Source organism: Aphelocoma coerulescens, chromosome 5, assembly GCF_041296385.1.
Source record: "Aphelocoma coerulescens isolate FSJ_1873_10779 chromosome 5, UR_Acoe_1.0, whole genome shotgun sequence".
Classification (NCBI taxonomy): domain Eukaryota; kingdom Metazoa; phylum Chordata; class Aves; order Passeriformes; family Corvidae; genus Aphelocoma; species Aphelocoma coerulescens.
Genome location: NC_091019.1, coordinates 11,215,345 through 11,237,480, shown reverse-complemented (window position 1 = coordinate 11,237,480; position 22,136 = coordinate 11,215,345). Strand labels below are relative to the sequence as shown.

General features: G+C 40.3%; 1 protein-coding gene across 1 annotated transcript in view; it reads left to right on the top strand.

The window, feature by feature from the left end:
- The window catches only part of CSTF3 (cleavage stimulation factor subunit 3), a 48,340-nt gene that overhangs the window by 17,136 nt on the left and 9,068 nt on the right, over positions 1 to 22,136 (top strand). The window contains exons 4-12 of the mRNA XM_069016521.1: positions 15,138 to 15,170; positions 15,553 to 15,650; positions 16,975 to 17,041; positions 17,138 to 17,172; positions 17,280 to 17,406; positions 19,954 to 20,031; positions 20,231 to 20,393; positions 20,896 to 21,005; positions 21,404 to 21,520. Coding sequence (XP_068872622.1) covers positions 15,138 to 15,170; positions 15,553 to 15,650; positions 16,975 to 17,041; positions 17,138 to 17,172; positions 17,280 to 17,406; positions 19,954 to 20,031; positions 20,231 to 20,393; positions 20,896 to 21,005; positions 21,404 to 21,520 — 828 coding nt within the window. The remainder of the gene's footprint in view (positions 1 to 15,137; positions 15,171 to 15,552; positions 15,651 to 16,974; positions 17,042 to 17,137; positions 17,173 to 17,279; positions 17,407 to 19,953; positions 20,032 to 20,230; positions 20,394 to 20,895; positions 21,006 to 21,403; positions 21,521 to 22,136) is intronic.

Genomic DNA, 22,136 nt, shown 5'->3' with positions numbered 1-22,136 from the left:
TGCCTGTGGATTCCTTAGGAATCTCCCAGACTATGTATGGGCATACATGGTCATTTGTGTATATAAATGTTCAGGTAATAAGGTCACACGGCATAAATAATGTTCTTTTTAAATCATAGTTTAGAAATAGGAGCATGTGAACATATCAGTGCAAATTGTCTACAGATAATGTACTCAGGCTACCTAAAGGTTTAAAGGTACTTAGAAAAATAATGTGTGTGGAGTATATTTAGAATAACAATGAAAAGGATTTCGTTATCTTCAGCTTCAGTCTGAGTGCACAATCATGACTTGGTGCTGTATGAAAGGAGTGGGAAGATAGAGCTAGATTTCCTCTTTATTTTTGTTGTCTTTAACCCAGTTTTGGCCTGCCTTTTCTCCATTCCTCCCTACCCATCACAGTACTGTTTTTGTGTGTTTGTATGGGAGTACATTCAGTGTGAGAATTGTGAGCTGTCAGGTATTGCTGGGGGCCATATCTTTCAATGTGTGCTTGCAGTTCATCCTTCAGGTGACGAGGAGGTCCCAGGAGGCCTTAGCCAGGAGCTGTCATTGCACAGCTCAGACGTGTTCTTTCAGTGCCATAATTCCACTGACCATGTCAGATGGGGGAGCAAGGGAGTGGGGGGGAGGGAGATTCCTTAGTAATGAAATATAACTCCTGGTTTGATTTAAAAAATAAATCTCAAACTAATCCCGTGACAAACTTTTCAACGTTGTTATTATTGCAGAAGAAATCTGGTACTCTTGCCATCTCTGAATTATGCGTATGCAGTTGAATGGCTGCTGGTGAGGTAGTAATGGTATTGCATTTGTAAAGTGTGCAAGCACATTTAGCAGCCTGTGATGGGCAGTATATTGCAGAAACAGTTCTGAATTAATTTATTTTAAACTTTCCCTGAAACATGGTTTAGTTAGTCTTTATAGGTTACTCCTGCATATTGTATCACAGATACTTAGAAGATTGCATTATAGCATGCAGGACCTTCAGGTACAAGAAGTCTTGCCATTGATGTTAATGCAGCAGGGGCTGGAATGATGGTAATTTAGTATATGTAGGCTTGCATCTACTTAAAGGTGTTATTATGCACTTCCAATATGCAATTAATACAAGTTGAAGATGAGTGACAGTGAATAAGTTAACAAAAAAATTGCTTTTGTAACACATGCTTTTTGGAAGCTTAGCTTGCAGTTCTCCTTCCACCAGCTATGGCAATTGACCCTCTCTTCAGATTTTCCGTGGCATTGCAGTAATTGATAGTTTTAGTAACAAGCACTGCTTTGGAAGTCTCCCTTCACAACCTGACAGTGCTGACAGGTTCATACATAAAGAAACATTTCCTTCATACCAGATCAGAGTAGCAGGTCCTACACTGAGAGCCTTAGTCTAGCAGGTTTCATTTCACTGGAGGAATTTAGTCATTCTAGTCCTGACTGACTGTGGCTTTGGGAATTCTAAATTCTGCCTAATTGCAGGATTGGCTAGATATTCTTACTCCATGTGATGATGGCTGATAGTTGTATAAAAAGTGACTAGGACAAAGTACGGTTCATTTATAATAAAGAATGTAAAGTTCAAAGGGACTGGATGTAAATAGACTGGGATAAATGTCTAAAAGTACACATGGGTGCCCTGGAAAACCCTAGTAGCTATTTAAAGTTTTCTTTGTAAAAATGCACTCTTAAAATAGTCCCAAATGCATTGGTCCAAGTTACCTGAAGAAGTGCTGAGGGTGCAAGCTAAATACAGAGCAGGGTCCCCATCCCTACTCCACCCCCCAAAAAAGGAATGGCTGCCCTGGTACCTGTGTCTGACTTACCCATGATTGTTGTCCACCAGTTGCCATTCCTCAGGGAAATGTTATCAAGTAAATTTACCTTGACTGAAATTCTGCACAGAAGTACTTGAGCAGGATGGGCAAGCACCTCAGAATATTCCATGGTGTTTGCTATTGATACAGTATCAGTGCTTGTAAGCCTGAGCAGGAAAGAGACTGTATGATTTATTGATAAAGGGTAAAACTTTAAATTCTCCCACATAAGATGTGACTAAATGTAATTCAGACCTCACTTCTTTAGGGGGGGAATTAAATTTCAGATTGATACTCAAAAATAACATAGCACATGCTTGTTTTGTATGTGTACAAGATGGGTATTAAAAGGGAAGTACTGTGGACCTTTAAAATTAGCTGGCAGACTTGAATTCAGCAGGAATATTTTTCTGGCACTAAGCAAATGGAGGTAAGTTTCATGCTAGTAGTCTTGGCTGTTAAAAAAACTACTGTTTCAGTATCAGCTATTTACAAAAGAAAAAGGCACAAAGATGTGACATGTTTATTTGTCGTTCTACTGATGTTCCCAAAATTTGCGTTTACCCCTAGAAAAGTTGTGAATAAGGTCAGTCTGTGGGCTTTTTAATTTGCCAGTGAGAAAAATACTGGTGTTTGCAAATAATTAACTTTGATAATTCTGATTGATCTTTTGTCTGAGTCAAATGAAGACCCTTGCACTGAGGAGGTGTCGTTAGACTTGTAGCAGTCTGTCATTTCTGCAGAAGCTTCAAACACTTTTCACTGCTCTTGGAGTATACCTTTGTGCCTCTAATGCAGAGCAGTGTTGAGCAACTGCTGAGTTGCCCCAGCTGCTTAAACTTGGTGATAGTACCTGTGTTTGCCTCCCAGGCTGGCAGAGTTGCTAAAACTGTGTAGAAAATGCTGGTTTTTACCTGTGAGCAGAGATTTCTGCTGCAGTCAGTACTGGAAGTCAGTTCTCAAGTGCTGGCTGATTCAGTCAATCACAGAGGTTTTGTAGTGATGCTTCACCGCGTTGCTGAGCCTTCAGAGTGGATTTTTTAAGCCTGCTGCGTCACCATGACGACATGCACCTAAACCGAGCCGAGCACCATTGTCAAGCACCGTTGTCTTCCAAAACTGGGCTAAAGTTTGGACGTGGGGAGATCCACATCTTTTCTTGGGAACCTTGGCTGCCTTGCTATGAGCTGCACCTTCTCAATTTAGAGAGCTTACATTATATTTTGGTAGCAGTTCTCTGTTTTGTACTTAGCAAAATTTTTTCTGCCGGTGATGGAGGTTATCAGTTAAGCTGCTGTGTTAGTTACATGTCATTTTTGCAGAGTGCTTTGGTACTGTCGTGTGCTTGGTGTCTTTATATCAAACCTGCTGTTGGCATCCTAGCTTAAAGCAGCAAAATATAACCAAAAAAAGCTATCTTAGGATTTCTGAGATCCCTCATGTGCTTCTATGCAAATTCAATTAGCTGGGAGCCTACATACCATTTTTAACACTATGCTTTAATCTTTTTGCAGACATTGCAGCATTCTGTAATGTAAGTGCTATCTGAATGTATTCTCTATTTACATAACAATGCACCTAGCCTAGGAGTTAAAGTCCTCACGGTCTGAATCAAGTAATTGCCTGCTGTCCATCTACTGAAGAGGCTCTTTTCTGCAGAAAGTTTTAGAACGCTTTACCATGGGTTTCTGAATGATCAGTTATAGCAGAAAAGCCACAGAATGCTTGGTTAGAGGGGTAGGGGAGAGAAGTATCAAACTGGCCAAAATTCTGCTGTCACAAAATGGCAGTTGCCTGCAATGTATTTCATTTTGCATGGCCAGCACTTGGTGGTGGTGGGGTGCAGAAGAAAACACACTTTTCACTGAAAAAGCAACAGAGAAGTGAGATGAGTGGTACCAAACAGGACTTTACTGCAAAGAAGCTGCAATTGTTCAGAGTGCTCTCTAGCGAGGGGGGCAGAACTGCCAGCAGTATTTATTTGTTTTGTACAGGTGTCTATACAAGTAGCACATTTCTGGTCAGTAAGCAGGTGTTCTTTCTAGCATATGGGTCAAGGCTGACCTTTCTTTGGCAAGGCTAGGGATTTACCTGTGCCAGTGTCTTTTCATTACTCCAAAATCAGAATCTGTAGCTTAAATATGTGGCCCTAACGCCTGGTATTTCTTCTCAATATACTGAGAGGGGGAGAGGTAGGAGGAAACTGGGAGGTCAGTTGTATTCCATCTCTCTCTCGTTTAGGCTACAAGGGCTGTGAGTTTCTGTACTGCTTTTGTGATGGGCTTCTGCATTTCATCTTCCTCCCAAGAGGTGAATTAAGCAGTAAATGTACCTACCTAGGCTGCATGGGAAATGAACGTTAGCACATGATTGTTACATTGAAATCTGACATAGAACAGCTTTTCTCTCTGTGAACCCAACACCACTGAATTTCAGATAGGAATAACAAATTGTCTTTACAAGTCTTTTGTCTTAGAAGTGCAGCTTACTTAAATGGGTTTTAATCCTTTAATTCTAGTTGTACTGAGTGTATAGAAAAAAGCCCACAAACAGAAACCAACCTCACATAAAGTATAAGTTATTCTGAGTTGACCTGTGAAATTAAAATATTTCAGTATGGAGTTAACCCCTCTCACCTGTCAGTGGCAATGTCACCAACATTTCATTTCTAAAGCATGGGAATGTGTGATCTGTGGTTTTACTTTCCAACTTCAGTGCATCTCTATGTAGCCAATTATTCAAGTGTAAAGCCACTCACTAAGTTATCTAAGCACTAACATCAACTCATAGATTTAAAAGTGGCTATACAAATATTTTTGTCTTGATCCTGTTTTGTCAATAAAGGGACTGTTCCCATGGATGGAAGTTAAGCAGGCATAGCTTCAATCTTTGAGGACATGAAGCTGAAATTTAGGGAAGGAGAAGGGGAACCCACTTAAAAAACTCTACTTGTACAGTGTTTAAGTGAGGAAAAGCAGTATAGCATTTAAGTATTCTAGAAACTTGAGGATTTTGTAATATAAGCAATCCCATTTGCTAGGGTAGTAAATACACTCAAATTCAGCTATTCTGAAAGGAGGATCCAGAGTAGCTATGCAGAGCCTAACCATGAAAAGTTTTTGGATCAAGTCTTTAACAAAAAGATTTGCATTGTTTGTGTGGTTTCGGATTAGGTTGTTGGTGGTCAGTCCAGACTTGGTAACTAGATATTGAGGAGACCATGCAGTAAAACTCCTATCTTGAAGGAAACTATTTTACCACTGAATCTATTTTTATAGTGAATTCTGTTTTCTCTTCATGGCCAAAAGACAGAAATATGGATGTTTAATTCTGTAATTGACTCTTCAAATACAGTCTTTCCTTTTTTAATATTAATTTAATATTACAGATGAGATTTCTCGGTAACTATGATTAAGAATATGCATTCTCAAAAAAGACACTGCAGAGAATTTCCTTGATTTCTGACTGACGTGAAGGATTTTTGATGAGGGCTGCTGCCTGTATTAGAAAAATGGGCTTATTTCCTGAACTTCAACAGAATACCTCATTAATGCAAACCAAAAGCAGCTCAGTCATCATCTGAGGCAGATTATTATCCTAGTTCAGTACATAATTGACATAATAATGTTTCTTAATGATTTCATAGGAAATCCATGGCAAAGCCAGGAACCACATCCCTTCCTTTAAAGATTCTTTTCATAGCCCTGCAGTTGAAGTGTGCTTCATTTGGGTTTAGCAGGTTACCTTTAGTAGGGTTTGTTTTATAATGCAGTGTGCAATATACAGCATCTCGTCAGCTGCAAGTCGGTGCTGAGAGGCACTTGCAGAGAATTACTTGGGCCTGAGCATTATTCTGTGCTATTAACTTTGAGATTTCTGATTTATGGTTTCTTGTGATGCGACAGCTGGCTTGTGTCGTCAGACATGAGAGCCCTTAGGCACTTTTGGAGGCTGAGGATCAGTCAAATGGTTTTGAGAACCATTCTCTGGGCCATTTCTGCTACAAATTACTGGAAAATTGCTTTTTATGTTCTAAGAACAGGCAAAATATTAAGAACAATTTGTTCTCTGCTAATGGGCCAAGCTAGTCTTGTGCTAATATTACAAGAGTAAGAAGATTATGCTGTATGATATAATTACATCTTCTAGTACCATTTTTTACTCTTTGAATAACCTGTATTCCTTTTCCTTAGGAGAACTGGTTGGTTGGCTGGCTTTATTGGGGAGAGCCTTTATGAGGCCAGTTCCATGCTAGAAAATGGGAGCCCTTAATGCATGATCTCTGAATGAATTTGACCACTCAAAAAGGCAGCAGTTCTTTCTGGTCTTAAGATGTCTTCATTTGGGCTGTCAGCCCTTTTTGCTAAGTCAGTGTGGAGGCTGCCTTACAGATCTGTTGCTTTTTTAAAATTTGATATTCAAGGATCTCTTTAAGAAGTAAGATCTTTTTGAAATTGTAAATTACTCAGGTGTACTTTTAACGTATGCTTGGTGAATGAACAGAGATTTCTTCCATAAAAATTATTATTATTTGATAGCCATATTTTACTAGAACAAATGCTCTGAAATGCTATAATTGACGGTGTGGAAAAAATATGCTTATCAAACTTACTCTTTTCTGCCCTTTTATGCAAGCCCTTTTCTTCTGAAAAGAGTGTAGGCATGTGATGAGTATAGTGAGAAATGATAAAACTATAAACCTAACGGGGAACTTAATGCTTTCTTCCCCAGCTATAACCTCAAATGACGTAGTAACCTGTCACTTGCTTAAAAATTTTGAGGATAGCAAAATGAAAGCAGGAATGATTTTTTAAATAACTGTATCTTACTGTAATGGACACTGGTTTCTGATAGAAGTGAAAAAACATGATGATTTCAAATTAAGCATCTTAATAAATTAAATCTTAGGTTAGAGCCTTGTAAGGTGTGAGATCTGTGTAGTGGAACAATTGGCTTTTTTTTCCCCTGCATGGTGATGCCTCACGTACCCTTTATGCCATGTAATCTCTTGCAGTGGTCTGATCCCTGCCTTGTTTTTAAGGTCTGAGTGTTGCAAGGAATTTCCAGTTTGGGTTATGGGGTAGGGCTTGTCTGGTGGCGCTGGCAGACTGCAGTCTATCTGTGCCACTCAGATAATAGGCACTGGTGCCTATTACCTTATTAAATCAGCTGAAAAAAGTGTTAGAGGAGTGCCTGTGTCCAATTCCATTGGCCCTGCTGAGGGACTGTTCTCTTATGAGAAGCAGTTGAAGTAGACAAATGGTGTAATTTGTCTGATTTTACAAGTTAGGGATCTCTAGCCCAGTGAGATGGGCCAAATACCTTTGCTTTAGGCTTCCCTCTTAATATAACTTTTTAACTTTAATGATTTTGCCAAAAGATAAGTCTGCAAATCTTCAATTTATCTCATTGCATTTTGTCATGTTAGTGATTATCTTGTGATCCATGGGTGCTGTATGTGCTTTTGAGTCCTGTAATCTGAGAGTTAAATGATAATTAATTCTAGGAGGAAAATCATGGCTGCTTTGCATACTTCCTAAGAACTGCAAAGGATCCCAGTAGATCTGTGAATGTCAGCTATCCGAAAACACATCTTAGAACATCCCACTGCTTCTGTAAAGTACAAAAGACATTGAGAAACAGGAATGAGAATCAGAAGTGAACTAAAGTACATAGGAAAAACCAAAATGCATAAGTTGGGAAGGAAGCAAGTTTGCAGGGGTGTGAATGTGGGGTGGTGTTTTCTACTGTGGCTTAAAGGGAGTGTGAAATTGAAGAGGAAATTACAAGCCACAGGGCATGCTGAAAATTGACTTTTCATTAAAATGAGATTGAGAATCTGGTTATGAAGTAGAATCTGGCTAGAAAGTAGTGGGTGCTTAGCATTTGTAAATTACTTCATACAGCTAATATTACATTACATTTCATAATGGGCAAATTGCCTAAGTGAAAAAGGTAATGGCTTCCCTGAGTTGGAGAACATATTAAAGAATGGGTAGAAATAGAGCAAGGAAGAAAAGCTGGCAGTGCTTATTTGAGCTGTTTATCTGGGAGCACCATCAAAGAACAGCCAGTTCAGTAGACTGAGGCCAGTACTCATAGGAAAAGAAAACTTAGACATGGAGCAGTTCTTTTCTTCACCCCCAATTTCTGGGCAAATTTTGAATGTCAGATCTGTAGGGTGGTAAAGTAACAGATAAGTGAGGCTCTCTGTCTTTTTGTTTTAAAGAGCATAGAGTGTGCTTGTCATCATGACTTCAAAAGGGCTGTTTTTGCTGCTTCACTTGACTACTTATCCTCAAGAGATGTTTGCAGTAATGGGACTCAGTTTGTCAGGAAGAATAGCAGTGCAAGTCATAACCGGTGGGTTTGGTGTTTAAACAAAACTGCACATTGGGGTGGGGGGTGTGTTTGGTTTTGTTTGTTTGTTTTTTTTAATGAAAGTGTGTTCTGGAAAGAAAACTCTCAAGCAAAATGAGAAGAGATAGCAGTAGGATGCTGTAGATAGGAAGGAAGAGAAAAGACACATGAGAAATTGCTTCTTTTTAATAATCAGATTAAAAACAAAAGAGAGATATTTGATGTCAGAAATAAATGAAATGGGGAGTGAATCAGTGATTGCAATTCAGTATCATTCTCCAACCAGAAAAATCACTGAAGAGTTTTGTCACCACAGGTTGTTTTCTTTTAGGCTGCCTATAAATAAATATTTCTCTGTACACCCTCTGTCTAGTCTCTTGATAGTGGTGCCTGAAAATTATGCATGCTTTTCAGAGTACTAACATGAAGGAAGGCTCTCCCTGCAGGACCAAGAGGCCAGCATTTTTTGTAGAGGGGTAGAGGCAAATGCTGCTCCTGAAGGTTTGTCTAGTTGTGAAAATTAATCAAATTGCACTAAGGTGTGAACCAAAGCACAGTTGCTATTTTTAGTAGCTCTGTCTCTGAGATCTTATTTCTTAGTCTTTGTTCTTTACACTGGAGTAGGTATTTAGGAATTAAATGGAGTAGGTAGTTCTTCTATGTTCCAAACTATATTATTAGTAGCAAAGTTTATTTACTGCAATGCATTAATCCTTCATCACTTCTAGATCAGTGTGTACTGTAAGTAACAGAGAGGTTGTCCATATTCTCAGGCCTTGTATTACTGCACTTTTGGAATGCAGTTTGCTCATACTTAAGCATTTTCTATTCAAGTATTTGCATGGACTGATTTCTTTCCTGATGCATCTGAAAATTAAAGGTACTGGGTCTTTCAGACTGATAGATTAAACAAAAGGACATCTTCCACTTGCAGATTTTTTAAATTGGTAATTACTTGTTTACATAGTTTTCCTAATTAAGAATGACTCTTAACACTGTTTTAACTGGGGAATGTTACTCTGTCTGAAGAGGGGCATTTCACAAGTTCTTCTTTTGCACCCTTTTCCAAAGCCGCCTGCTCTGAGCTGCTCCCTCACCGCCCTCAGGCCAGTGCAGCTGGGTTCCTTTCTTTCCCAGACTTCCAGATAAATCTTGTTTCTATGCTTGCCATTTTGGAAATAGCCTTTCCAAGTCTTCAGTCTAATTTTTGCAGTTAGTCAGTGAGGGAGATGTTCAGGCAGAGATTCTCTAGGCTGCTGCTTCTGAGAGGAGAAGTGTTGGTAGAGTTTGTTAACTTGATATGCTTTGGTAAATTGTTTCTGAAGGCTGTTGCAGGTTTTATTGAAGGCTTGGGGTGATGAGGCTGTAATGACAATTTTCAAAAGTCAAGAAAGTGAGGAGCAGTCTTGCATATTACTGGCCATTCATGCAGTGGCTGTCTCTATTTCTGCCACTGCCCTGTCCCCATTTCCTGCTGCCACTTAGCTCCTTATGAAAATTGCTGCCCTTCATTTCCTAATTACCATTTTTCCTGTAGACATGGCCACCTTTTTCTGTTGAAAATGGTAATGTGGCTCAGAATTTTGCTATAAAAAGCCAGCTTTCTCACTATCTGTTCAGCAAGTGCCTGTTCAATTGTTTTTGAGTGCAGGATATTAACTGGTAATTGGATGTACAGAACTGCAGCTTTTGGTTCATTAGCAGAGCCAATATTCTTAGTTACTGTTAAGTTTTTTATTCCACAATACTCTGAGCAAATTGAAAGTGTATCTAACTATAAATAACAGTGTATGTGCTAGACCACTCTTGGTAATCAGGAAACAAGTGTGACACCTAAAAGATGATGGGGATGAGGAAGCATGGCTGGTGGAACACTGGGACAGGCTTCCCAGAGAGATGGTCAGTGCCCAGAGCCTGTTGGTGTTTGAGTGTCGTTTGGACAGTGCCCTTAAGAACATCCTTGAGCCTTTGGTCAGCCCTGAAGTGGGACTGGGTGATCAGGGTAGGTTCCTTTCAACTGAAATATTCTATTGTTAGGTTTCCTCAGAATCTGATTGCAAAATTGTGGGGGTTTCCCCCCTCTACATTATAGCTATTTTTATGGCAGCTGTGACTGAATCCTGTTTTTCACATGATATATCTAGTGGAAACAACATGACTTTTAAGTTTTGATTCCATGGTTCTGGAAGCTCTGGAAATAATACTTTTAATAATAGTTGGAGGCATTTAATTTAGAATAATTTTAAGGAACTTTTCAAATCCCATTTTATGGCAGACTTTGAAATTGAAACACATAACCAGGTGAATGAAAATATGTAGAATCTCATCTTGCTGCCTTTTGAGAAAATGAGTTTTCCCATGGTCAGTGTACTCTATCTCTTCCTTGCAGGCTTTACTAATAGCAATATAAAAGCTGTATTTTCACAGGGAATATTAAAACTCCGAATGAAGGCAGCAGGAATACCAAATCATTCAATTCTTATCTGGTACAAATTGTAGCAAAACAATATATTACAGAAATTTCATCTGCAATCACGTGCTAATGTTTTTAAATAAAGGATTTGGAATATCTGGCACAAATGAAATATATGCTTTGTTCAGCATACATAAGATAAGTTTTGGATCCAGTTATTTAGACAGTAATAGTCCAGCCTCCTTGGGTTTATGACCACTGGGAAGTGCAGTGCTAGCCCTGCCTTCTACCTGCATTTCATGTACTTGAGCAGAGCTTGGGTTGCTGTTTGCAAAGGCAGTTGCTGTTCTTTGTCACGTTAAGTGCTCACACAATTAGTCACTGACTGGGGGCCTCAGCAGACAGCAAAAGGCTGAATGTGCTGAAGATAGAACAGAGAATTAGCATCTCCATCCTTTCAGAGATGGCATTCCTTTGGGGTGGTCTGAGCAGTTTGAACTGAAGTGGTCCCTAGCCTGTATTTTGGAAACAGAGAAATGTGAATATATTTTGTTACACCCACAGCTCTATACTGCTAGAGACCCAAATTGTCTGAGACTGTGCTTGACAGTGGGGAGTGGATTATTTCACCCTAACAATCAAGATGTAAAAAAAACCCAGGCAAATGGTCAACACAAATGGATTCAGTGATGATAAATTATGTGTAGTCTGATTTTATTTTTAAAATGTTAACTTTTATTTATCTAATACCTAGTCATGTAACTGTCACTGAATTTAGGTCTTTCACAGTGAGTTCCCTTCAGTTGACAAATAAAAGCAATACTTCCAAATACATGTATTAAACTCTGGTTGTAATTTTGTACTGTGAAACAGATGTTGATTTTTTTAAAAAACATTTTTAAAAAACAAACTCAAACATTAAGGATGGTGCATGCATTTTAGTGTTTGTAACAAAACCAGATTTTAGGAAAATCCTCGAAAAGATAACATCCATGCAGCTGTAGTGTTTCTTTCTCTCCAAGTTTGTCCCTCATCAGCTGGTGCAGTCCCAGGGGTGCAGAGTGTTTCTCTTCAGGTCCCTCTTCCAAAAAAACTCTAAAAAACCTTGGAGAGTAGTGCAGGGGCAGTGGGTACAGTAGAGAGCAAGAGGATCTACCTCACCAAGGGGAGAGCTGGAGGAAGTGAGTAAGGGAACATGAGGTTTTCTGCTGAAGAAAATAATTTTTTCCCCTGGAAAATAACAATTGAAAGAAAGAAAATGGAGTTGGGATATAGAGATAAATGACAGAACAAGCCATGCAAGTCCTTAATTACCACGTACTAAGCATGCTTCGTTAGGAACTTGATGGAATGCAAGAAACACTGAAAGGGTTAACATAAAAGAGGGATGCTTTTTGAGCTTGTGTTGTGTGTTGCCAGACAACTAGAACTAGTATTAAGTCCCTAGATTAGTAAAATCACTTGCCTTGCATAATCATAAATGATTCATGTGTCTTGTCTGTTTAAAAGGGTGAAATGGTATGTAATTTATGGATTAAGTTTTGCCCTTCAGTGTTTGTGAAGCTTATAGAGAATTACATTGTGTATTCTGGGAAGAAATTTGACTTGTATTATGAATTCATCTTGTACAAAGCTGATACAGTAGTGACCTAAATTTCTTATTGGAGCATCAACTCTGAAGTTACTCTTTCAGCAAAACAGGTGGAATTTCTCCTTGTCACGGGCAGAGGAAGGCAGGTTCAGGTGTATTTTGCTACAGGAATGTCCAAACATAGCTGGTCAGACCGGGTGGTCTTTGTGTAGTCTTCAAGGATGGATGGGAGACACTCATTGCATGGATTTTACCTTGGAATGAGAGTATCCCTCAGCTCATTGAATAGGAGGTGGATTCATGGTGGAGCCACTCCTGTGTGTCAGCCTGTGAGGGTAACACCTGCCTCTTTAATTAAAGCCATCAGAATATTGCCGGGAATCCTGGCAGCCTTAGACATTGGAGGATAAGCTGCTGTAAATACAGTTGACTTTATGTTTGGCTTTTAAGAACAAAATTACAGTATTAATGTCAGTTTTTAATGCTTTCCCACATCTCATCACTGCCTGTTGCAGTGTCTGTAATAGGAAAACCAAGAAGTGTGTGATGGTGGGTCCTGGAGGCAGCACCCGCCCTTGCTGGGCGTGGACTTTCCCTGAGCCAGGGCTGCCAGGGTGTTTGCTTGGGAGGGGTGAGCCAAGGAATGGAAGCAGATTCCTGCAGGAGAGAGAGTTGCTTTGCATTGAGAGACCCAGTAAGCTTTGGCCAATATTGCTTTGCCTTTTTTTTTAACAAATCCTTCTGCATGCCAACCTCCTAACTTCACTGGTACCAAGATTTCTTAATTTTAAGATACCAAACCACTTGTGTGGATTTAACAAATATGTAACGCTGATTTGAAGTCCAGATGTGGTCAGCAGCTTTTCATATATATGATAATCACATAGAAAATATTTTGCTTTGAGTCATAACCCATGCAAATAAAGAATATACCTTCTTTCCTTAGCAAAGTATTTTTCTTTTCAAGGTCTTTGGTTCTGGGAAGTGCATGCAGTCTAATTGATACGTATTCCTTGTGCTCCATCCTTTGATGTTTCCTGGTGACAGTGCTGCCAGGAGATACTAAACTTGCTGACACTGTTTACATGGCTACACCTGGCAGGCAAACCCATTTTTTGTCCTGTCTGCTTACAGCTTTTTGCTCTTAGCTTTTAAAAATTATTTTTCGTCTTGTTACTGAATAACTAGAAGCTGATGCCTTTTGTCAGTGGCAAAGCCATGAATTAATTATTTAATTTTCACAAAAGAATTCATACTATCTCCTATCTCGCTCTGTTTAAAAAAGAAAATTAATCCTGTATATCTTACTGAAGGCTTTACTTAAGTACAAGGGAAAGAAGGTGCAGGCAGCTGTGCTGTGTGCTAAGACATAGAAACCAAGATCCATTTGTTCTTTTTCACTCAGCCAAGGAGAGCAGGAGATTTCAGGGAGTGGGAGGCATAGACTGAGAGCTCTGTCTCTTTAGTGAATCGTTTTCATGTTGTAAGAGGTGCTGAGGGACATGAAAAGTTACTGTCAAAAAAGGATGAAGTAAAAATGTCTTTTTTTTTTTTTTTTTTTTTTTTTTTTTTTTTTTTTTTGACTCTTTGCAACACACAATTAGGTTTACCTTCCTGCCATCCTGGATTGTGTGGAATTTTTTCAGCCTGGGTGGGATACTGCTCCAGTTCAAGTATGGTACAGACACAATGGTCCAGTCTGCCTTGTGTGCCAATAAAGTTTTTTTTCAATGTTATTTGAATTCTCTCATTTTTAACTGATCTTTTTTGGGAGTGAGAGAAATGGGGATGGCTCTTTTAAGCCTCTCAGGACCGGGCTGTTGCAGGAGTAGAGACACTCGGGAAACAGGAGGCAGGGCATACTTATTTTAGGTCTCCTGCAGTCCGTGTCTCCTCTTGCATCCATTAAAAATTCCGCTGTACTTTAGAGTGGGAATGATATAAAATGAAATAAGGAATCCCTGGTGCAAAGGATGCTATTTGCTGCCTGCACCGTGCTCCTCGGGGAAATGGAGACGTGCTTGTGTTTCACACCACAATAAAGGCTGGGAATCCTCTAAGTAAACAAAGAGCCATGAGATTTAAAAGCGGAGTTTGATGCTTTATAAAAATGCAACACAGCATAACAAATCCTTATTTCATTAAAGGCGCTTTATTTCAAGGCAGATAAGCGTCTTTTTAGGGCGTTGTTGATTTTCCTTGTGTCATCAGGGTGTGTCTGTAGAGATTGCCTAGCATGTTGCCGTAGCTGGAGCTAACAAATCCATGCAGGATGCCAGCCTGCCCCCCTCATCAGTCTCGTGCTTTCCTTTGTCCTGCCTGAAAGGCAGCCTGTTAGCTGGAATCTGGGTTTCACCCCCTGCCCTTGTGGGGTGTGGGTGTCTCAGTGAAACTGCTGCTGACATGTGAATGTGGTTTGGTCCTTCCTCGGAGGGAGCACCAGGGCTAGGGCAGCTGCAGAAAAACAGGTTCTCCATGGTTATTATTTCCTAATTCAGCATCAGCATCTTGGAGCAAAGTGCACTTTGAGAAATAAATGTGCAAGTATAATACGTTTATTAGCCTAGTAGTTTTGTAAATACGGTATTTTACCCTTAATTTACTAAGTCTTGATCTAGAAGCTCTGGTACCTAAATCAGTATATGCACTGAAGGCAACAGAGTGCCTTGAAATAAAAGACTAAGTCTGGGTGTTCAAACCAGAATGCAGGAAAGCAAATTTGCCTACAGGTACCTATATTTTGGAATTGAAGAATTAAAAATAAAACACCTGCTAATTTTGCAACAAAGTACATTATTTTTGTATGTTTAATTATATTTTTGCAACATTATGTGGTGTTTTGGTGTAATTAGTTTAGGTAGCCAAAGTACAAACTGGAATGCTGTAGTACTGTATGAACAATATATTACTAGTATTCTAAAATAGTTTCTTAAGTGATTTGTTTTTTTCTGCTTCCCTATAGATTAAAGCAAAAAATTATGACAAAGTGGAAAAGGTGAGTCGTATTAATATATGTAATATATGTCTATAGCAAGAACAAGTACCTTGTGATTGGGCTAAATCAGATTGAAAACAAGCTGTAGTTGTCATTGAATGTGAAACACCGGTAAAAAGTATCACTGAAGTTGATTTGTTGTTGCTACCAAGCTCTAATCAGTGAAGTGTGCAGGGGGATTTCTCTGCTTAATTCCCTTCAGTTCCCTTGCATAGCATGGCAATACTTTAGTCAAAAGAACAAGTAGTTTTAACTTATTCTTTCTTATAAATCTCAACCATAATTACAAGGATTATTTAAATTTATTTTGTATAGCTTTTAAAGTAGAAACCTACTTTCTATATCTGGAATCCTGATCACGTCTTCTTGATGTATTAAACAGTTATTTCAGCGCTGCCTTATGAAGGTTTTACACATTGATTTATGGAAATGTTACCTTTCCTATGTACGAGAAACCAAGGGGAAGCTACCTAGTTACAAGTAAGTTCACAGAATTGCTCTGAATTATTCTAGTTTTATGGTGAGTCTCTTCTTGATTTTTGACCAGGGGATGGGGAGGAAGCTGGGTGGCAAATCTCTCTGGGGATTTTCTGTTGGAGTGTTGGGGGTTAATATATAATCTGCACTTAGAAAACATTGAAGTCTCTTTAGTTGAGCTTGCTGGATTCCTATAACAGGGTGGGATGAGAGCAGTGAAGGAGCTGGTGTATCCATGCAGATGAGATTGATGCTTGAGCCAACCTGAAACACACTTCCTCCTCTTTGTCCTTGTCCTCAGTGTCCTGTTTAGAGTCTCCACAAAACTCAGCACTGATTCCAACTGTGACCAGTACCAGTAAAGAGTTCAGGAATTAGAGGAAGTTTTAGAATGCATAAAAAAGTCATAAAATTTAGGCTGTCAAAATTTTGGGATACGTTAATCTTCATCCCTTTCCAGTTATTACATTTTGCTTGTTTATATTCCTGTGGATTGAGTTTCAAAAAATACTAGTAACTTCCAGCATCTATAAACTCTTTCTTCCCCAGCCCACCATAATTTCTTTGCACTATAATTGGCAACGTAAATAATGCATTAAGAGAGAAAATAAGCAACAGGTTTTAATTTCTTTTTAGAAGACTGTTTTGAAGCAATTTTAGAAGTGTCAGTTTATTCAGTTTGCCTTTCCTCTGGTTTTCCTGTTAATGTTGTCAAGAAGGTAATAAGGTACTGAAGTATGTTTGAGTAAAGGAGACTAGGAGAAAAGTAGGAGAGAGAAAAAACAGCTTTCACTGAAACTTAACCAAGGAAATTCTGTGAACATTTTCAATTTGAGGGAAAATACTTTGAATTTGGGGCAATAAGAAATCATTGGATTCACACAAGGGATTTACTTCTAATTGCCCCAGCCTTTTGAGGTTCCTGGAGAATTGCAGAAAGGTTTGGGGAATTCTGAGGGGAAAAAATAAGAATCCATGGGTGCATCTGTCAGCTAAGAAGATGTGGAGAGCAGTTGTTTTCTTCTCAACTTCCTGTAGTATTCGTGGATTTCCACTGACTTGGGGTGGGCCAGGAGCTGTTAAAATGCTGGATTGCCACCAATGCATTTAAATAATTCTTTAATAAAACAAACAACCAAAACCCCAACAGAACCTAAATACAGAATTTAAAGCTATCTGAATACCAATTTTTGCTCTCAGCTGTTGAATGATGTTTCTCATTCCTTGATGTTTGGTTAGAATTTGCTGCACAAAAGAATACTCTTAAATAAAGAATTTTTAAAATACTGAATACTTGCTTTATGGTCTTTGTGGTTCTTTTCCTCAGAGAAAAAATGGCTCAGGCATATGATTTTGCTCTGGATAAGATTGGCATGGAAATCATGTCATACCAGGTATGTTTTTTTAATCAAAACACAGTTTATTTCTAACTTTATGACAAGTACAGCTAAACACTGGTTTCACTATATTTAATATTTTTTCTCACCTAGATCTGGGTGGATTACATCAATTTTTTGAAAGGCGTGTAAGTATCTTAAAGTAACTTTTTTTAAGCTCAGTTAATGTAATGCTGATGTTCCTGCCAGTTGTGAGCCATAATAGCTGACGTTGATCTCTCTCCCCACTGTTTAGAGAAGCAGTAGGATCTTATGCAGAAAACCAGAGGATCACAGCTGTCCGTAGGGTTTACCAGCGTGGTTGTGTGAATCCCATGATAAACATAGAGCAGCTCTGGAGAGATTATAACAAATACGAAGAGGTAATCAACAACGTGATTCTTGTGACATTAAGAAAGCAATAATTATCATGTAATCAAATATGGTGCCCAAACTATATCCACTAAATAAGTATGTATAAAAGAGATGACCAGCAGGATGAACATATTTTGCATGTGCAGTATGTACCAAGTCCTGTGGCAAAACTCTACAAGTACCTGCGTGATTTTTTAATTTATTTCAATTACAGACATTTGACTGTCCCATTTCCCAGCTGGCCCAGTGGAGTGGCTAGTGAGTGAGTGAGACATCACTGTCCTCAGTGATGGAGCTGGAGCTCATCAGCTGGCAGTGAGGGCTTGTGTCCCCAAGGAGGCACTCCCCTCCTTTCACTTAGAGTCAAACAGGGTCAAATGGCATTCAGCTGGAATGGTTTGGACTTCCTCTGCAGCATTAAATTGCATGGTCTCAGTGCTTAAAAATGCTCCTCACCTGAAGCCATTCCAACACCCCAGGTGCACCTCAAGTGAGTCTGCTCCCACACTGTCTTCAGCCTGTGTAACCTCAGCTCACTGGCCTTGCAGGCCAATGTGTTGCTGCACCTTTAGAGTGTATTTTTAAACACATCTGGTGACAGCTGGTGACCAACCAGCCCCAGTCAGCAGCAGTGTGATTGCAAAGCTGATGTGGATGCCCTCATGCTCAGCACTGCCAAGCAGGGATGCTCACACAGCACTCGTCCTGCTGGTTGTGCCTAGGCATAGTCACTGTGGGTCACTGTGCCCTGAGCAGGAAAGAAGGACCAATTTCTCTTGCCTTGTTGTAAATTATGCAGGTTTTGAGCTTGGTGCCCTCTCATGTTAATAAGGCCACAGTGCTTAGCTGGTGGGAGAACCTCTGGGTGGGAGAACTCCAGGCACCCCCAGCCACGAGTATGTACCATAACAGCTCATTGCCCCATAGGTGTTTGGGGACACCACAGATAGCCTGCTGTTACCAGGGAGGGTACCCAGGACATGCTGTCTCCAGTTTAGGAAAATCCCAAACACAGCTTCCCCATAAACCCTCCCACACAGCAAGGGAAGGCTGTCACTGTTGGTTCCTGCTGCTTTCATTACCCATAGGGAGGCTTCCAAAACAATGGCTCAACCCTGTCCAGTTTCCAGTTGAGGCAGCTCTGGCTGACACCTGTAACTCCAAGCAGTCCCTCAGGCTGTTCCAAGCTGCTGGAAGGTGAGGGCTGCAACTCTGCTCAGACACAGGGTTCTGCCCATCCTGTTCTGGCTACACTGGCCTCGAGGGAAAGGGCTGCTGCTCACAGGTGTCCTGGCACAGGGAAATGCTCCTCACCAGGAGGGCTCTTTGAGGGGGTGGTGATTCCCCATGTCACTAGTCCAACAACACAGAGACCTCAGGCAGGTCTCAGTGTGGAAAGTTACTGGCAATTTGCTGTAATTCAAGTACTCTCAAGCTTCTCCTTAGCTTGGCTGTAGCCACTAGGTAACAATATCAGCCTGTCAGTCACCAGTCCTTAATTAACTAAATGGTCAGAGGTGGTAGAGCTCTTAGGGAGACCTCTGTCTCAGTGACAAGGCTGCAGTCTGGCTCTCAAAGCCACATGGCTGCTGGGCTGGGAGTGCATCCCAGGAGAAACCTGCTGCATCCTCAGCCTGGTCCTGGGTTAACTGGGGCATTGCTGGGTTTGTCTGCTACCTGGCCCAGACTGCTGTCCCAGACAGTGCCTTTGCTTCCATAGTGAGTGCCTTTGCTTCCCAGCTCGGGTGCCTCTTTGCACTCGGACTGAAAGCTCCGCGCATCTTCTGCAAACTCTTGGCAAGCCACGCCAGCAAAATCCACCCAGACACAGGCATCAGCCAAAGGGTGGCTGCTTCTCCTGCCTAAGAGCAGTCCTTTGAGGTTTTGTTCTTGCCAGGACCTGTGACCAGGGCCTGGCTGCCCCCAGCCCCTGCTGGTCTTGCTCAGCAGCACGGCAGAGCCCTCTGCACGTGTGTGCAGTCCTGGAGGGGTGTCATACAGTGTTGGCACATCTCAGGCTCAGCTGACAAAGGTCACACCTATGGCAGGGTGTGTGTTGAATAGGACATCTCCTGAGAGCTCTCAGTTACTTCAGGAACAGAGGAGGAGGCAGAGCTTTGAGCCTGGAGGTCAGTCTCTGTACTCCTTGTACAAGAAAATCAAATTGCTCATGTGCTGTCTGTCTTCCCCAGGTGAGCAGCAAGGCAGGGAGCTGTCTCTGACCATCATTTAAGAGCAAAATTGTAAATCACAAATACATTCTTCTCACTTTCACCCACAACAGTTCATGTGAAGCTCATTGTATTTTTGAAAGTGATTAAAAATATGCTGATGTGCTTCAGGTCAGGTGAATTTTAGTAATGAGTTTATCCCTTGTAATAAGTTCTTACCCATACATTTATTAGGTGAAATAAATATTTTGAGATTGGTATTTTAAAGTAACTTTGTCCTTGCTCAGTTTTGCATCCCCTTCCAAGCTCTTTCCTGTATAAAATAAGATGCAGTATTTCCAAAGTGAAATTGCACATTCCCAGTTCCTTTTTTTCCTTCACCAGGGCATCAATATCCACTTAGCTAAGAAGATGATTGAGGACAGGAGTAGAGATTACATGAATGCACGACGTGTGGCAAAGGTACAACCTTCTGTTGACTTTTCTTTGTTCTATTTAATTCTACAAACCAGCATTAAACTTGGTTCTTACTTCAAATAAAAGTGTGTCAAACTAGTAAGGTTGGTATGCTAAAATATTTGTATTTGTTTTAGAAAGCATAACCTAAAGTAAATGTTCAATGTGTTTAAATCTGCTCTTCACAACGTTGCTTCTGTTTCAGGAATATGAGACAGTGATGAAAGGCCTGGACCGCAATGCTCCCTCTGTTCCCCCCCAAAACACCCCCCAAGAGGCTCAGCAGGTGGACATGTGGAAGAAATACATCCAGTGGGAAAAGAGCAACCCTCTACGAACAGAAGATCAAACTCTCATAACAAAAAGAGGTAATTAGCTGTTGGGCTAGGACATAGAGAACTGTATTTCTTTGCTCCAGCATAAGTAATGACGTGATTTGGTGTTCAGGGATCGTGCTGGAGTAGAAATTGATCAAGTTCCTTGAATTGTGTCAGTATTTTTTTTATAAAAAAACAATCCAGATTTTGCTAAAGCCAAGCTGAAAGTAATAAATGGATTTGGGGAGACAGTGCTATAGTTGTGTTCCACTGAACCTCCTGTGCAGGTCAGGAAACAGTAGATTGCAGCCTGATTTTATGGCTGATCCTGAGTGAGCTGTGCTTCTTCCTCTGTGGACAAGGCAGGTTTTAGCTGCTGGTTACAGTTCATAATGTTCCTGGCAATATAGAAGAACTGCAGCAGGGATCATTGTATTCCAAGCCAGTTAGTGTTGATGTTGTCTGATTCATTTGATGGTTTTTGTATTTCATACTTGGGTTGTGCAAGGTGGTACCATTTACAAGGAGTGTTTGTTGCATGTTTTGCCCACAGTGATGTTTGCCTATGAGCAGTGTCTGCTGGTGCTGGGCCATCACCCAGACATCTGGTATGAAGCAGCTCAGTACCTCGAGCAGTCCAGTAAGCTGCTGGCTGAGAAAGGGGTAAGCTGCCAGCCACTGGTTTTATTTCCTTGCTTTGACATGGTGGACTGTCAATTTTTCCTCAGAATCAAGGAGGGGGGTGTGAAAAATATTTACACCGTAAGTTGTGACATGTTCGGGATTTTAAAATGGGGAAATTAAAATTTTAAAAAAATAACAGTGTCTGAATTTTAGATAAGAATTGTGAAAAACTGTTTCAGTCTTGGCCATTTTTAGGCTTGGGGGATTTTTTGGGCCTGATTTTGTGATTCCTTAAGTACTGGGGAGATGATTATCTCTTTGTTGGAGCACTGAATGGAAGTTCACTGGGACTTGTCACAAACAGAAGATTTTCCATAAATTGGCCTTCGTTGTCACAGATGCAGAACAATTATATTATTATACTTATTTTATAACAGGACATGAACAATGCAAAACTTTTCAGTGATGAGGCTGCTAATATTTATGAAAGAGCGATCAGCACTTTATTAAAGAAGAATATGCTTCTTTATTTTGCATATGCAGATTATGAAGAGGTGAGCAAAAATAGTGATGTACTGACATTAAAATCCAAATACATCTCCCATTAATAATGTCATTTATTTGAAACATCCTGAGTACACAAAATTCTGTAGAATTAATTTACTGATTCTTCTAGCCTTGTTCTCATTCAGTGTTTCTGAGATGGAGCTGACAAAATGGAGAGGAAAAGCCCATAGTATGAGTTACAAACGTTTTGAAAATCTACTGTCTTTCCATTTAAACATTGACTATATTTCTGAAATTGTCATAAGGGTGAAATGCTTACAAATTTCCATGTCCCAGAGCATCAGCTGCTTTGCTTTTGAGATGGGCATGAAGGGCACCTCTCCTGTCTGATTCTTGGGGAGCTGATGTTTGTGTTGGCACAGCGGTGACAGAAGATGGGAGCCACCTTTGCTGCAGCTCTCTGGAGAAATCTCTTTACCCAGGCCACCACCTCACTGTGCAGCCTCCACAAGGAGCAGTGCCCCATGGTGTTTCCATCAGGAATAAAGGCTGTTTCCCACTGCTCAGATGAGAACTGTGGAGTCCTCTGTGGGGTGTATTTTGCCCACTTCTTTTATCATGAAAGAATCTTTGCAGGAGGAACTTCAGGACAACGGGGAGGAA